The sequence below is a fragment of the Ascidiella aspersa genome, chromosome 6 (assembly GCF_963924565.1).
Source record: "Ascidiella aspersa chromosome 6, kaAscAspe10.2, whole genome shotgun sequence".
Taxonomy (NCBI): Eukaryota; Metazoa; Chordata; class Ascidiacea; order Phlebobranchia; family Ascidiidae; genus Ascidiella; species Ascidiella aspersa.
This window is the reverse complement of record NC_139452.1, coordinates 16,654,438-16,669,183: the sequence shown is the minus strand read 5'-3', so window position 1 is coordinate 16,669,183 and position 14,746 is coordinate 16,654,438. Positions and strand designations below refer to the sequence as shown.

The 14,746-nt window shown below is 32.9% G+C and overlaps 1 protein-coding gene across 5 annotated transcripts in view; it reads left to right on the top strand.

Annotated features, from left to right (window-relative positions):
* LOC146140510 (uncharacterized) overlaps window positions 1–14,746 on the top strand; it is a 34,553-nt gene that overhangs the window by 1,095 nt on the left and 18,712 nt on the right. The window contains exons 3-12 of one of the 5 annotated variants that reach the window (XM_083392972.1): window positions 1,537–1,670; window positions 3,055–3,150; window positions 4,142–4,201; window positions 4,265–5,345; window positions 7,711–7,935; window positions 8,131–12,336; window positions 13,618–13,833; window positions 13,951–14,232; window positions 14,315–14,464; window positions 14,646–14,731. In XM_083392972.1, the coding sequence (XP_083249098.1) occupies window positions 1,537–1,670; window positions 3,055–3,150; window positions 4,142–4,201; window positions 4,265–5,345; window positions 7,711–7,935; window positions 8,131–12,336; window positions 13,618–13,833; window positions 13,951–14,232; window positions 14,315–14,464; window positions 14,646–14,731 (6,536 nt within the window). Of the gene's footprint in view, window positions 1–1,536; window positions 1,671–3,054; window positions 3,151–4,141; window positions 4,202–4,264; window positions 5,346–7,710; window positions 12,337–13,617; window positions 13,834–13,950; window positions 14,233–14,314; window positions 14,465–14,645; window positions 14,732–14,746 lie in introns of all 5 variants that reach the window. The other 4 variants (XM_083392973.1, XM_083392974.1, XM_083392970.1 and 1 more) reach the window with 4 other exon arrangements.

Sequence of the window (14,746 nt, the reverse complement as noted above, 5' to 3'; positions counted from 1 at the left end):
TATAAGTTTTATTTTTTTGTTAAAGAACTTAATAGTTATTTCTTCTAAAGGGCTAGGCTACATTACATTTATACAGGTGTAGTTAGCACAACTTTGAATCAAATTAGAAATGATTCTTATATCTGTGGCTGCACTGCATAATAGAGTTCAGTGATAAACCCCCAAATCATATTTTGGTAATATTACTGTGAATAAAATTGAACCACAATTATACCACAATTCATTGAAGTGTGGTTGTTTCTCGACTCGTTCCCTTCTGAGCCTGCATAGCTCAGTTGGTAAAGCGACGGTCCCGGCTTGACCGGAGGTCGTGAGTTCGAACCTCACTGCAGGCTAGTTGTTTTTCTAGTCTGCTCTGCTTGCATCATAGATCGACAGATTCGGTGAGTCTGCGATGGCTTTCGGTGTACTTCATTGAAGTGTTTATCAATTCAGGCATGCATATTATACATAAAGAACTCTATTTTTTAAATCGTACTTTTAAAATGATGTTTGATACTGATAACTAGGTATAGCAGTTGCACAGCATTTGTTCTGAATCATTAGTATGCAACAAACAAGTGCCTTAAAAGTGAAAAAAAAAACTATTTAAAGTTATATTATTTTAGGGACAATATGTATCTGCTAAAACAAAGTATTTGTTATAGCATGTGCAAAAAGTCAAACAATAATAGATACAAATTTGGTTTTGAACTGTGAAAGTTTGACTGGAGCTTTTATGCTCACAACATTGCTCATTTTTTTGAAGCATATATCCTATTTGCTGCCACTCAATTAATATCCAAGGCAACCCATGGGATTAGTAGTGTACATTTCGCAAATTTAATTATTTATAAATAAAACTTTCCACAATTGTTCATTAATAGACAAGATAGTAATCTGTTCAGTCAACCAAGTTAGCAGGCCAAACAGCAATTAGAAACCAAAATAAAATGGCTGGAAACTTGAATAATATTTGTATCTCAAAAAACAAATACCAATAAAATTATTGTGTCAATGTAGCTATTAGGGCTTATAGTTTAACGGGTACTTTAGTTAGTGTCAAACTTTTGATCTCAACGATAGTTTCAACTTAAAGGCAGTAGTTAAATAACTCACCAGCTGAGCTTGTCTCATACTTAGGCAGGTGTATTTTCCAAGACAGCATATAACCAAAAATAGTGTTAAATATTGTTTTAGAATGGAATACAGTTAAAAATTAAACTTGAATTATCAGGTGAAAGTGTTCAGAAACCATTCAGAAACGGATCAAGAACTTCAGAAAAAGTTATTAGGTATGAATGCAGGAAAGCAAAGCAATAACTGAAGTTATTTTTAAAGATTATTCATTAACTAGTTACTGAGCAAGATTTTTGGTACTGTACAGAAATTGGAAAGAATAATATCTTACCTCATCCCAGTGGAAACGCGTTTTCATTTTTTCTGGAATATTTATATTTGTAGAATCACCCTCATCTTAAACCTAAATATTGTTGTCTCTTATAAGCATATGTTTGTATTGTTTTTTTGCATAACATAAAAACATGATTTTAACAGAAACGATATCAGAAGGAAAAGCAAAACTGGCTTATCAACCAAGGGACAATAAATTTCTTAAATTAAGAAGAGGGGATGTTGTTTTGGTGAAAGGGAAGAAGGCAGGAGTACAAACAGATCTTTGGGGAGGACAGGTATGCTATCAATTAGTGTTTTTTTAAAGCTCCGCTTTTGTGATTGTTCTATGCCTTGAGCCTTCACTCCTTAGAAATAAAACTCAATTCTGTGTTTGTGGATGACACAGAAGTCAGATATTGAATTTTTGGCCTTAAAAAGTGTTTCAACACAACAATGTCATATACAGGGTGTCCCCAAAAATGTATACCCAATAAAAATATTTGTAAACATAGTGTTTGGTCAAAATTTTTTTATTATAAAAGCTCAAGAATATTTGCAAGTATAATTTTTTGTTTTTTTTTTCGAGCATTTTGACTATATTATTTTAAATAAATGCAAATAGCTAATAAATTTTAAACTTTTTGTTTATTTGTACCCAAATACCAAGTGAAATGTTTCATTATGTGTACAATTCTATTGCTTGGCGATGTTAGCAGTGATCACAGTGGACGTCGATTTAAGAACAAGCAAAACAAAAAAGTTATACTTACAGATTTTCTTGCATTTTTATAATAAAAAATTTTTAAATAAACACTACTTTACAATTGTTTTTATTGTGTATACATTTTTTGGGACACCCTGTATATATACACAATTCAATAATATTTTTTTCTTTTTAATATTATATATATTATATAATTTACTGACTAAAACTTTTTAATATAAACAGAATTTTTTAGTAGATTTCTGTTTGAAATTCATGAGTAATATGTCAGTGATTCTCAAAACTCTTTCACCTGGCAGACCCTCTTGAAATAATTAGAATCCTTATATATTTTTTATAAATAGAAACTAAATAATACTGTACAAATATCACTCTAAAGATTGAAATTAATGGGAAAAATATGTTCCAGCTAATAAAATTTATCTGGAAGTGTTTAAAAAAATGTGCACGGACCTCCTGATACTTCCTCCAGTACCCCAGTTGATAACCACTGTTATTACATATGCAAGTTTTAAGTCTTTGGTAGTGTCAATGGAATATTAAATTTAAAACAGCATTTTGTCTTGGTGATTTTACACATAGCAATAGACACCTTTCAGTAAATGCTATTACACAATTCATATTGCACAATTCTTAAAAATGCATTACATTTACTCTTTATTTGTTTTAATTTTATGTTTTCAGTTGATATGTTTCATTTTAGTTTTATCATTTTGGATTGTTGTATATATTAAAAAACCTGACACACCATTGCTTAATAATCAACCTTTGGTTTTGCAAATGCATAAGCATGGGTGAGCTAACTTAAATACAGGTAAAACATACCCATTTGACATCTTAACTTCTCAAAAAAAAACACAGCATAAGCACTGTCAATCACCTAGATCTTTAACTGCCAGTTATCATCCTGTTAAGTTAAAGTATAATAAACAAAGAATTTTTTAATTAAATTTTAGGTCATGGGTAGTGAGCATTTTGGTTTCTTTCCCAGTGCGTTTGTCAAAGAATATGTGCTTGTCAACCAAAACCCTTCAGTGGTTGTGAATATAAAGGTGAAGGTCAAAAACTAACCCCATTACATGTCTTATTTGTACTAACACTAATTATGTATTTTTCCAAGAGTGTTACCTTCAGTTTATTTCTACAATTAATCATTTTAAATTTAAATTTAGTGTATCAAAACTAGGGATGTTCAAAGTTTAAACCCTAAGGTATTCTAGAATAATAAGTTTCAAATAATCTAGAATAACAAATTAAAAATATTGAATCCCAGTAAGCCCTATTTTTTTAAATGAATTGTTTACCTTCTATTTTTTGGTGTGGATTATTCATAATATACCCTTTAGTGACAAAACCAACTATTTGCTAAATTGTCGATATTACAAACAAAATATTAAATTATAAATTATTACATTTTAAACAATGGTCATTTAAATCACATGTTTAAATTGTGATGCGCTATAACCCTGTGGGCCTTGGCATATTTATTGGAATTTTACTTCTACAACTTAACGCCCACTCCTCTGCACCTCGCATTCTATGATTGGCCGCTCACACGATATTGGCTTAGGCAAAAAGTTATCGGCAAGTTAAGGGTCGCCCGAAAAAACGCCGACACCATACAACATGGCTAAAGCAATGACAGTAATTGTTTCTCCACCGCTACAGACTTTAATCCAACTGCCACTGGCGTATTTACTCAGTTAAAACAAACACAATATAAAGGTGTCAATTAGTCAATATTTAAGGCATAATTGGACTTAAATCCAAATTAGATTTGGATATTAGGATCCTATATTCCACTTTGAACATCCCTAATCAAACCATACATTTGTAAGAAATTTATGAAACATTTGAGAATGTAGATCCATATGTTACTTAATGCTAACAAAGTTTTTCTGCAAATGCATATGCCTTGATACAGTGTTATTTTTTCTGTTATTTCTGTTTGATATCACTGCCTATGTTATAACAATTTGAACCTGAATTTGGCCTCTTGTTAATTTTTCCTTCTTTGTTAATAATACATTCTATTTTATCAAGGAATTTCTCGGTCAAAATGAGGAAACTGAAGAGTTGCCATTTTTATCAAATGACCACCAGGTAAATGACATATTTATTCATTTGATAAAATAATGTGAGAGTTAAATTATTGTTTTGTTTTAGAAAATTACAATTAAAAGAAAACGGGATGCTTCAACTGAAAACGTTTCACAAGGTGATAAAAGTACATCAAAAATAACCAGTGGAACTGATGGAGCTGTACCACCTTCAACAATATCACAAAATTTACCAGAAATAGAAGATTTGTCAAGAGACCCAAAGTTGGACACCGTTGCTACAAATGCTGATTCAAGTGATGATTCTAAAAATCCCACAATAGTTGATGTACCACCATTAATTGCTACTCCAGAAATGGAAAATGACTTTGTAACTGAAGAAAAAACAAATAGCAATGAAAATGAAAATGAAAATGAAAATGAACATGAACAAAACAGACCTATTCTTAGTAAGGAACCTGCTCAGACAAATGGTAAACAAAATGAAGAGGGACGTACCCTCACTGATGCTGTTACATTGACAACTACAAACCCTCTTCTGTCTATTGATATGAAAGAGCTTATTGATGTGTCGCCAGAAAAAGGAAATACAGACATTAACCACATCGATGACAATGCGAATGAAGAAACAACAGAAACACAGCAAAAGCAACCTTTAGACATAAATCAACAATCTCATGCTAACAGCAAGGTAGCGTTTAGTTCCACTCATGATAATTTTTTAAACGAAAAAGATGCAGTCTTGGCCAACAACCCTGACCTTCAGAATGTTGAGATGCAACAAATGTCACAGTCACCTTTTTTAAACAATGATCAACTTGATTCAGTGGATACAGGTGGTCCAACTGACACTGGAATTGAAAAAAATGAAACTGATAAAACTACAAAATTGGATGAACCGGCGGATCCAATAAATTCATATGAATCCAAACTTGATGAGCACAATATTAATTCTGAAAATGTAGAACTCAACCACAACTATCCAGACGAGAACAACAAACAAGGAGATGCAGAATATGCCCAGGAGAGAAGTTTTAATACCAATAATAAACAACTTAACCCCCCTGGCAATATACCAGAAGAAAGCTCTTCTAAAAGTGAATCAAACCCAGATAATAATAACAAAGAAAACAAAATTACACAAACTGGTGCCAGTGAGCAACATGAAATTAAACTCATAAAAGAAGGTATGAAAAAAAATGTTTTGTTAACTGTAAATTTAATATTCAATAAAACTAACAAAATGGATCTAACCCAGTGGTTCTCAACCGCCGGTCGGCGGACCGGTGGCGGTCTGCGTCAACTTTCCTGCTGGTCCACCAAATATATTGCAATTTTGTATCTCAATTGCAAAATTCAAGATGTTGAAGGCTTATCCACCAAATTTAGAACTTCGCCAGATCCGTAATTTGCAGCATTGTGACGTAACAATGAGTTAATGGTCTGCTTTTAACTTCATTACTTCAAAATGCTGCAAAAGTGTTTTGGCCAACTGTTTAAAAGTAAGCTACAACGCGTTTAATGTTAACTTTAAGACCAGTTGTATCTGAAACACTTTAAAAAAAACACGTATAACATGTATGATACAAAAAAGAGATCAGCAAATTGCTCATTGAATTGAAGTTTCCATTCTTTGCTTTTAAGTTGCATACTTTTGTCGTAATTGCATTTTTGGTTGATTTTTGGTCCACCGGTCTACAAAATTTGTTTTAAAAGTTACCTGTGCAGGGCTAAACTGAAAAACAAGTGCCCCACACCTGTCCGTAAGCTAAAACGGTTAAGAGCCACTGGTATAATGTCCTAAACCAGTGGTTCGTAACTAGGGATGTTCAAAGTAGAATCCCAAGGTATTCTAGAATAATAGGTTTCGAATCTAGAATAACGAATCCAGAATAACGAATCCTAGTATATTTTTATTAAATTATTTATCCTCGATTTTGTTTGGGGAAGGGATTAATCTTATCTACTCTACAGGGCCTAAAATCACAACAATAAATCACCCAAACAATTTTCTAACATGTGTACATATAATAAAAAAAATCTCCCATGTGTTTAACATTCTTAACAACTGTCATTTGAAGCAGTTGTGTAAACTGTAATATGTCAACTGTCCAGGTTGTTGCCAAAACTTGTATTTTTGCCAATAGTGAGTACAATGCAACACTGCACACGGAAGTCTTAAGCAATGATCTGTAACTAACGTGATCTGTAATGCAGTCAAATAATGTACTGCAAATAATACAAAGTTACTATTGACTTAACGAATTGTTGACAATTACGCTGCGCATAACTGCATAACCTCGCTGAATATTGGCCTAAGGTTGACCTTAAGTAACCCTATAGCGCATTTTGTGGACGGCCAGAACGTTTTACAACGTAATATTACTTTTGCAACTTATCGGCTTTAGGGAAATTGCGCACTCCACACCAGACATTACACGTTGATCGCTCGCCCAATAACGCTTGATTGACACTTAATTATTAGACGAACGTTATCGCGAGACGCGGTAATTGGTCGCCCGAAAAAACGCTGACACTGCACTACCAGGTTACATTTAAAGCAAGCTCTGTAAATTGGTCGCCGCAGCGACAGGGCAATTTACCACACGCGTTTTTACAATTAGGCGCAACAATCCGCGGTAAAACATTAAATTATATCGGTTCCAATTACCCGAAATAAACGTCAGAATTGGATCCGAATCCCATCTGGATTCGAATCCAAGGATTCGATATTCTACTTTGAGCATCCCTATTCGTAACCTTTAGTAACCTGTCGAACCCCTATGATATTATGTAAAAGTGTTCGTTGAACCCCAACTTTTTGTTCAGTATTCGTTTCTTCCTCCTAGCAGCTGAAACTGGGCATAATCAACTTAGGAACTTGCATTTACGTAGGTTAAATTGGGCAAGCTTTCAACTTATAACAGTACATGACACCTTGGCTCATAACAGAGATTCAAATTTAGCTTATATAACAGCATTTATGTTTCAGAAGACGTTCTCGCGGAATCCTTTGAAACAGCTGAACCCCAAGGGTTTGATCGAACCCTGGTTAAGAACCACTGTCTTAAACTTTAAGACCAGTCGTATGTAAAATCTTAGAAGTGTTTTAGTTGCATACTGTTGCGTTATTAAATTTTGGGTTGATTTTGATTTTTAAAGTCCACCGGTCCGCAAAATCTGTTTTGAAATTTTACCGGTCCGTATGCTAAAAAGGTTGAGAACCACTAATCTAACCTATAGAAAATTATTGCTAAGTGTAGTTAGTTTGTAACAATGTTTTGACACAATTGTTACGTTTGAAAAAAAAAATTTTCACTGGCTTATTATACCTCTTATAGCAAATACATAGTTAAAGCAACATTTTAGCAAGACTAATATGCAACATAAAGCAACATGCATATCCAACTTTCTCTGTCTACATGACATAGAATTCATTCATGTGTTGTCAATCTGTTGTACATGTTTATAATTTTCTGATATCATTTTGTATCTCCAAAGCTCATTATTTCACCAATTCACAATACATTATTATTTTCTCTTTTCATCCAGAGTTTCCTTCAAGTGGAACTGTTGATCAATTAAACGACCATACCAAAACTAGGCAGCACCTTGACTATGTTTCTGAATCAGAATATAAAAATGCAAATGAAGATTTGCCAATGACACAATTTGAAGAGGTACCTTCAAAATCTGTTGATTATAGTTCTGAAATCCCTGACAGGGACAACAATCCTGTGTCTGAGACCCTGAAGCAAGTCTCTGATAGTAAATCAGGTTTGAATAACAGTTTACTTTTTAAAATGCATGAAAATGATATCTTGTTTGCTGTTTCTTCCTCACGGCATGCTGGAGTGGATTTGTATGATGTGAAGAATAATTATTTTGATGCTAATGTTAGTTTGTTAAGTAGCAATAAGCTTTTGCGGTGGTTTTTTAATAATGGTTTTGAAAATAATTTTTGTGATTTAGAAAAGGCAAATGATAACTCAGATGAGCTGGGTTTGTCAACCAATGAGGCAGTTTCTTTAAAAGCACCAAATAAAGATAGCGACAACAATGAAAGTACAAATAGGGAGGAACCAATTGTTGAAAGGTATACACAAGCTGTGACTGATGACCAAGCAGGACAAAGAGATGTTTTTCAAGGTCAAGGTACGATGAATGGTGGTTTGGTTGGCATGTCACATATGCATGATGGTGTTTTGTCTAAAGATTTAAACTCTGAGCATGGTTTTATTTACAAAAAAGGTGAAAGTTGTTGTTCTTGGACTGACCACAAACTTCTGTGGTGGTATTTTTCTGTAAAAAACAACTTGAAGAATAATCTCAACAGAGCTTTGCCTAAAATTAATGTCCAGATGCATGATGCACCTATGTTGCCTGCTACTGAACTCCCAAAATACAATGTGGAATTTTCACATATCAACAAACCAGAGCTCCCAACATGTGAAAAAGCTATTGTTGTTGGAGAATCCAGTGAAGCACTATCTAATATAACTGATAAATTTACTGAAGAAGTAAATTTATCTATTTCTGTTAATAAGCTAAAACCTATGTTCTCTTTTGATAATAAAACCTGTTCATGGGGAGACAACAATCATTTGGCATGGTATATTAGATCCAAAAATAAATACCAAAGCTCAAGTAGAACAAATTGTAAGCTGGATGATACTTATAATTCTGCCAACTTGAACCAGTTTACTATGTTACATGGTTTTTTAAAATCCAATCAAAACAGAGAAAATATCAATACACCTTTTGAAAACCAGGAAGCATTAACAGCTGTAAAAAACGATAATAGTGCAATCAAACCTAAATCACAAAACTTTACATTGACCTCTGTAAAAGAAATCTGGCCTTTTTATGACATTCACAATAAAACCATGTCAAAAAAATGTGGTTTACAAAAACTACCTGCAACTAATGGTGGTTTTTCTAAAAATAAAATTTCCCGCACATTAAGTGAAACATTTAATACACTAAAAAACGCAAAGAATTTTGCTAACGATACCAGCATGTTTTGTCATCTTATAAACTCAAGCATGTGGGCCGATCATGCACTTTTGCGGGGGTACTTTAATACCAAAAATCCTTTCAATATCTTGCCAGAAACCTTTTTCCCGGATGACCAATTTCTAATTAAGGTTGTTTCAGGAGATGATGAATCAAAAAACATTGGCAAAGATGCTACTACTCAAGCTGGAGATGATAGTCAAAATTTGATGAAACATCAGAACAGAAAAGCAGATATTTCTGATCCAGAAGACAGCACAATATCTAAATTTGGCAACAAGGATTACTTAACTTCACCCACAGAGCAGGAAAAGGCAGACAAAACATTATCACTTGATAATTCAAATCAAGACAATGATTTTCCTGCATCACAGGATGTAGTTCACGAAAAAGCAGTACTCAACAGTGAAAACTCACAAATAGTAACTAATGCAAATCAGCAACTGGATTTATTGAACAAAATTGACAAAAACCTGTTGAGCGACAATATAAATAATCTGGTTATACCATCTGATGAAGAACCTCTACAAGATCTGGCCATCGAATCTATTAGTTTTGAGTTGTCTGACCCAGTGGATGAAAAAGTAAATGAAAACATAGTATTGAGTGATACTCACAATAAACATGGCACCACCAGATTGTCTGAACTTGGGAAGGATGATAAATTTGACAAAAAAGATGATATACAAGGTCTGTCTGAAAATAATAATGCATGGAAAAGCATAAGTGAGTTTCAAAAAAAGGGAAACATTTTACCGAGTAAACCTAGCAATCTTGAAGTCATCAAAAATATTCAAAAAAAAGATGTAATGCAAGGTCAGTCTGAAATTGATAATGGATGGAAAAGCATGAGTGAGTTTAAGCAAAAAAAAGATATTTCATTTCGTTTAAACCCCTTTAACAATATAAAAGAAACCTCAAATTTGCCAAATGAAGATAAAGTTGACAACCCTTTGAAAGAAGTAAAAATTGAAGTTAATGGTTCTGAAAACCCTGACTACACCACAAAGAAAGAACATGATATTAAGAAAATTGAGTCTTTTAAAAACATTCTTTTAAATGAAATGGGCCAGATTACTGCGGATCCAGAAGCAGAAACTTGTAAAGATAAAACTTTAAGTACCACCAAAGATCAAAATTTGTTTAATCAGGATAAAACAATAGACAATACCTTGTATGGAAATGGTAATATTTCCAAAAATGTTGATGATACTGTTAAAGTGGACAAAAATAAAGATTTGGTAGATTCTAATAATGGCGAAATTTTTTCAGCATATGACACCAACATGGAAAATCATGAACAAAAAAGTTTGGTTGTAAAAGATAAAGAGTTATCTAATGCATTTGATAAAAAAAAAGAAAACCAAGTGGAGACAAAAGAAGTAGAAATTAAAAAACCCAAGTTTAATGCCAACAATGTATTGGAAGATGTATATAATATTGCAGACCGAACAAAGGAAAGCAACAAACACAGTCCAGAAGAAAATAAAAGTGTTGAAAATTTTAAAGTTTTAAAAACTAATGAAAAATTTACTGTTTTAGAGAATTCTGAATCAAATTTAAAAGATGAACAAACTTTAGCTTCGAAACACAACGAAAAGGAAATTAGTAATTTTGATGCTTCAAGGGTAAAATTGCAATTTTTGAAACAAGAACTTAAAAGTAAAATTGAAAATGAAGCACCATTAGCTATTGAAATTTATCAGGATGCTCAAAAGCTACGTGCTAAACTAATTGGCATTGTCAAGGAAATAAGAGAAATGCCGCAATTACCAGGAGAGGACAGTAAGGATTTGGTTACTCTGGAAGCAAAGGAAATAAAACAACGCTTACAAACCTTGGAAGGAAAAATAAACCAGTGGCAAACTGATGAGCAAAACCTAAAAACAGAAAGTGTTGACACAAAAGAAGACATTCAAAAAATGATCCAAAATTTGGAAAGTTTGCTGGAAGAGGGTGACCATCATCAAGATACGCTGTTTCAAGCTAAAAACGAAGCTGTTGATCTCAAGAAAAGTATTGAAAATTTAGAAAATATGCTACAGAAAAACAGGCATAGGTCAGAGACCTATTTCGCTCAAACAGCAGAAAGTCTTAAAACAGAAGTTGTTGACAGACAAGAGATGAATTCAAAAGCTATTGAATCTACTGAAAAAGAAAATTTATTACTGCAAAAAAAACTTTTTGAATTACAAAGTCAATTGGACGGGAATTTGTATAAAAACAAAAATATGGTTGAAAATGTTAAAGAGGAAGCTGAGAGCTTGAAAAAACGTTTGTCTCTTTTGGAAAATGAAATTGTTGAAAGAAAACAAAATGAGGAAAGTGTAAAAAAGCATTCACAACAAAAAGAAGGTGCACTAATGGGTAGGATATCACTACTTGAGAAAGAGTTGATGCAAAGAAAGGCTGATGAAACTGCAATTTTAACTAATAAAAATGAGTCTGCTTTCCTAAAACAAAAAATTTTGGAACTAGAAAATAATTTAAGCAAAGCTTTAACTACTCCAGATAAAAAAACAGATGAAAAACTAGATAAACTAGAAAATGAACTTCAAAATAGGAAAACTTCTGAACAAAAAGCTTTGCTTAAATCTCAAGAGCAAACTAGCATTTTAGAAAACAAAATAAAGTTGCTTGAAATAACTCTGCAAAATCAACAAAAGGATAGCAGCAATAAATATCAACAAGAGGTTGTTTCAATTAAAAACAACTTGTTTGGTTTGCAAGAAGAATTGATACAGCAAAAAAGGAATGAAAATGTTGCTTTAAAATCCTCTTCCGAACGGGAACAAAAACTAGAAGATCGAATTTTTATGCTTGAAAAAGAGTTGCAGCACATGGCGTCACAGGAAAAGCGATCTCAACAAAATGATGAAAGGTCAAATACTTTGTTGAAGCAAATAACAGCATTAGAAACTGATTTACGAATAGCTACTGGCAGATCAGAGCACAAAAATCAACTGATAAATCAACCAAGGCAAGATTTTTTAAATAAAGCAACATCTTTTGAAGGAAACATTATCCAAGACTTGTACAACATTATGGCATCCAAGCAACAATGTCCACTTCAAGAGAATGTGACCAAGACCGAAGTTGAAATGCGGTCACATCAAACTATAAACAGGCCGATTGCTGATGAGTTGAATGATCAAGAAACAGGTAAGTGCCATGGTAGTCGATAATGGAGTGATCATTGCAAAACTTTTAATTAATACCTTTTAATTCAGGTTTATGCAATCGTTTAAATTTCGTACTGATTTTTAGTGCATGGGTACTTGATGCCAAGACATTTTGTATTTTGTTTTCCAACCTAATTTCTGACTTGACTTTTTTTTTATGTCTGTTTTTTATTCTGTGTGGTAGATTGCTTGGTAAAAGAGGGCCTAAAAGTCGCTAGTATTGGCCCCTCTTGAACAATTTGTTATTACTTGAAATGTGTGGTTGGTAACAAGCAAAACCCAAAAATCCCGTTTTTTAAAATAGGTTTTTATTACTTTACTTATTCAGTTATACTATACCCTAGATTTTATATAGTTTATTATATACCCTATACTGCGGTGATTGAAAAACGCTGAGCTGCGTGGTTACAAAGTGACACATCGCCCATATTCACCACTTGTCATTAAAAAAAATACAATTAAAGTTTCACTAGATATTTGGACTTTTGGCCCCCACTATGCTGAAATTATAACTTTTGAAAAGTGGATCTAACTGTCAAATTATTTAAAAAATAAAAAAACCTTTTTGTGTAGCTTTGTTAACAATATATGCTTCTTTATATTCATGTGAATCCAAATTGTTGCACCTAAAACAACCAATTAACGTAGTCATCTTAAAATAAAACATGAATTACCAAACAAAGTAAAAATACTTAAAGGGAAGTTGCTTCATAGGTTTCAGATTAATATAACCATATAATTTGATGTATGATTGAACCCACTTGTGTGGTTTTTAAAGATAAGGGTTTGTTTTCTTAAATGCTAAAGAAAAGATTTACATTGGGATCCTATAGTGATAAAATGGCAATTAATCCTGTAATAAGGGCAATTCGTAAAAGTATGTAAGGAAACCTGTGTTCACATAAATTAATTTGTTATCTTATATAATTAGTAGCATGCATCACAACTAAAGATGTTTGATACTGACAATTTATTATGATACCAATACCTGATATTTTGGACATAAAGTATCGCGATCAGATCCCAAATTTTTTGATAAATTAAACTTTCAAGTTAGAATAGGGGAATTTAATTGCAAATCATGGCTGAAATTTTAATATTAATTTGGTATCAAATCAGCACTGATACCACCCTAGTATTGGAGGAGTACTGATATTACCACTTAGCATCGGGTATCTGCCCCGATGTGATATTATTGGGCATCCTTAATCACAACAAAGTCTAATTTTGTTGTAAGAAACATGTTATGATAAATTGGCAGGTATGCAGATGACTTCCTTGAAGGAGAAAAAATTGTCCGAAAAAAATGGACCAAGCAATGAAAAATTTGATCAATATGTGCTGAGTAAAGAGTTGTATGAGAGCCTTCATGAAGGAAAGGTTGTCGATTGGGATGAATCTGTGGTGGAAAAAAAGGCACCTAAAACCTCATCATGGGATGAATCTTTACTAAATGTGGAACAATTTAATGCCCCAGGTTAATCATGTTGCAAATTAAACCTAAATTTGTTTTAATCTCTTAACTCTCTTATTACATATACAATTTATAGCTGAAATGTACATCTAAATTAGGTACCTTGAAATGTTTTTATAGATAGGACTGATTTAAACGATGCTACCAATGCCAATGAGCCAACTGATGATGATGAACATTTTGATGATAGTATACCCAAAATAGTAAATCCAATTGATGTTGAGGAACACTCTAATGATAGCACATCCTATGTAAACCCTGCTAAAAGCAACTCTGAAAACATTACTCTTCCTCAAAATGATGCACAATTAGAAAAGGATGATGTAAAATTAGAAAAGGAGACAAAAGATGCTTTTGCAAAAGATGGGGACAGGGTAGAAGCTGATGAACTTACTATAGAAGGTAACGTACATATATATAAACACAAGTACTTAATAAAACTTTTTTAGCAACAGCAAACAACATGTATGTGGCCTTTTTTAAGAAAATGAAGCAGAAAGCAAACTTAAGAAAGAAGTTACAGTTGAAACACCATTCGACTATGGAGATACGGTATCGGAAACCAATTCAATGGGTAGAAAAACTGCACCCCGAGAAGAAGGATTGAAAGAAGATTCATTCCAAATAGAAACAGGTAAACACATTCCAATATCTCAGTGTTTTTTGTAAATTCCTTAAAACTGGAAATGCGTCCATAATTTTAAAATGTTAAAATGCTGCGATAAATCAACGGCGTGTCGGCTACTGTGTGCTTAAATCATTTTCACTAAAGTTTGCTGTTAAAAGCAGAAACAAGTTAATACAATACAATTTAGAACACCCCGCAGACGAGCTAAGAAACACCGATCACACCATAGAAACCGCTTCTGGTACTGATGAGACAATCTCTGGCATTGATCAAGTAAGATTGTTTTGC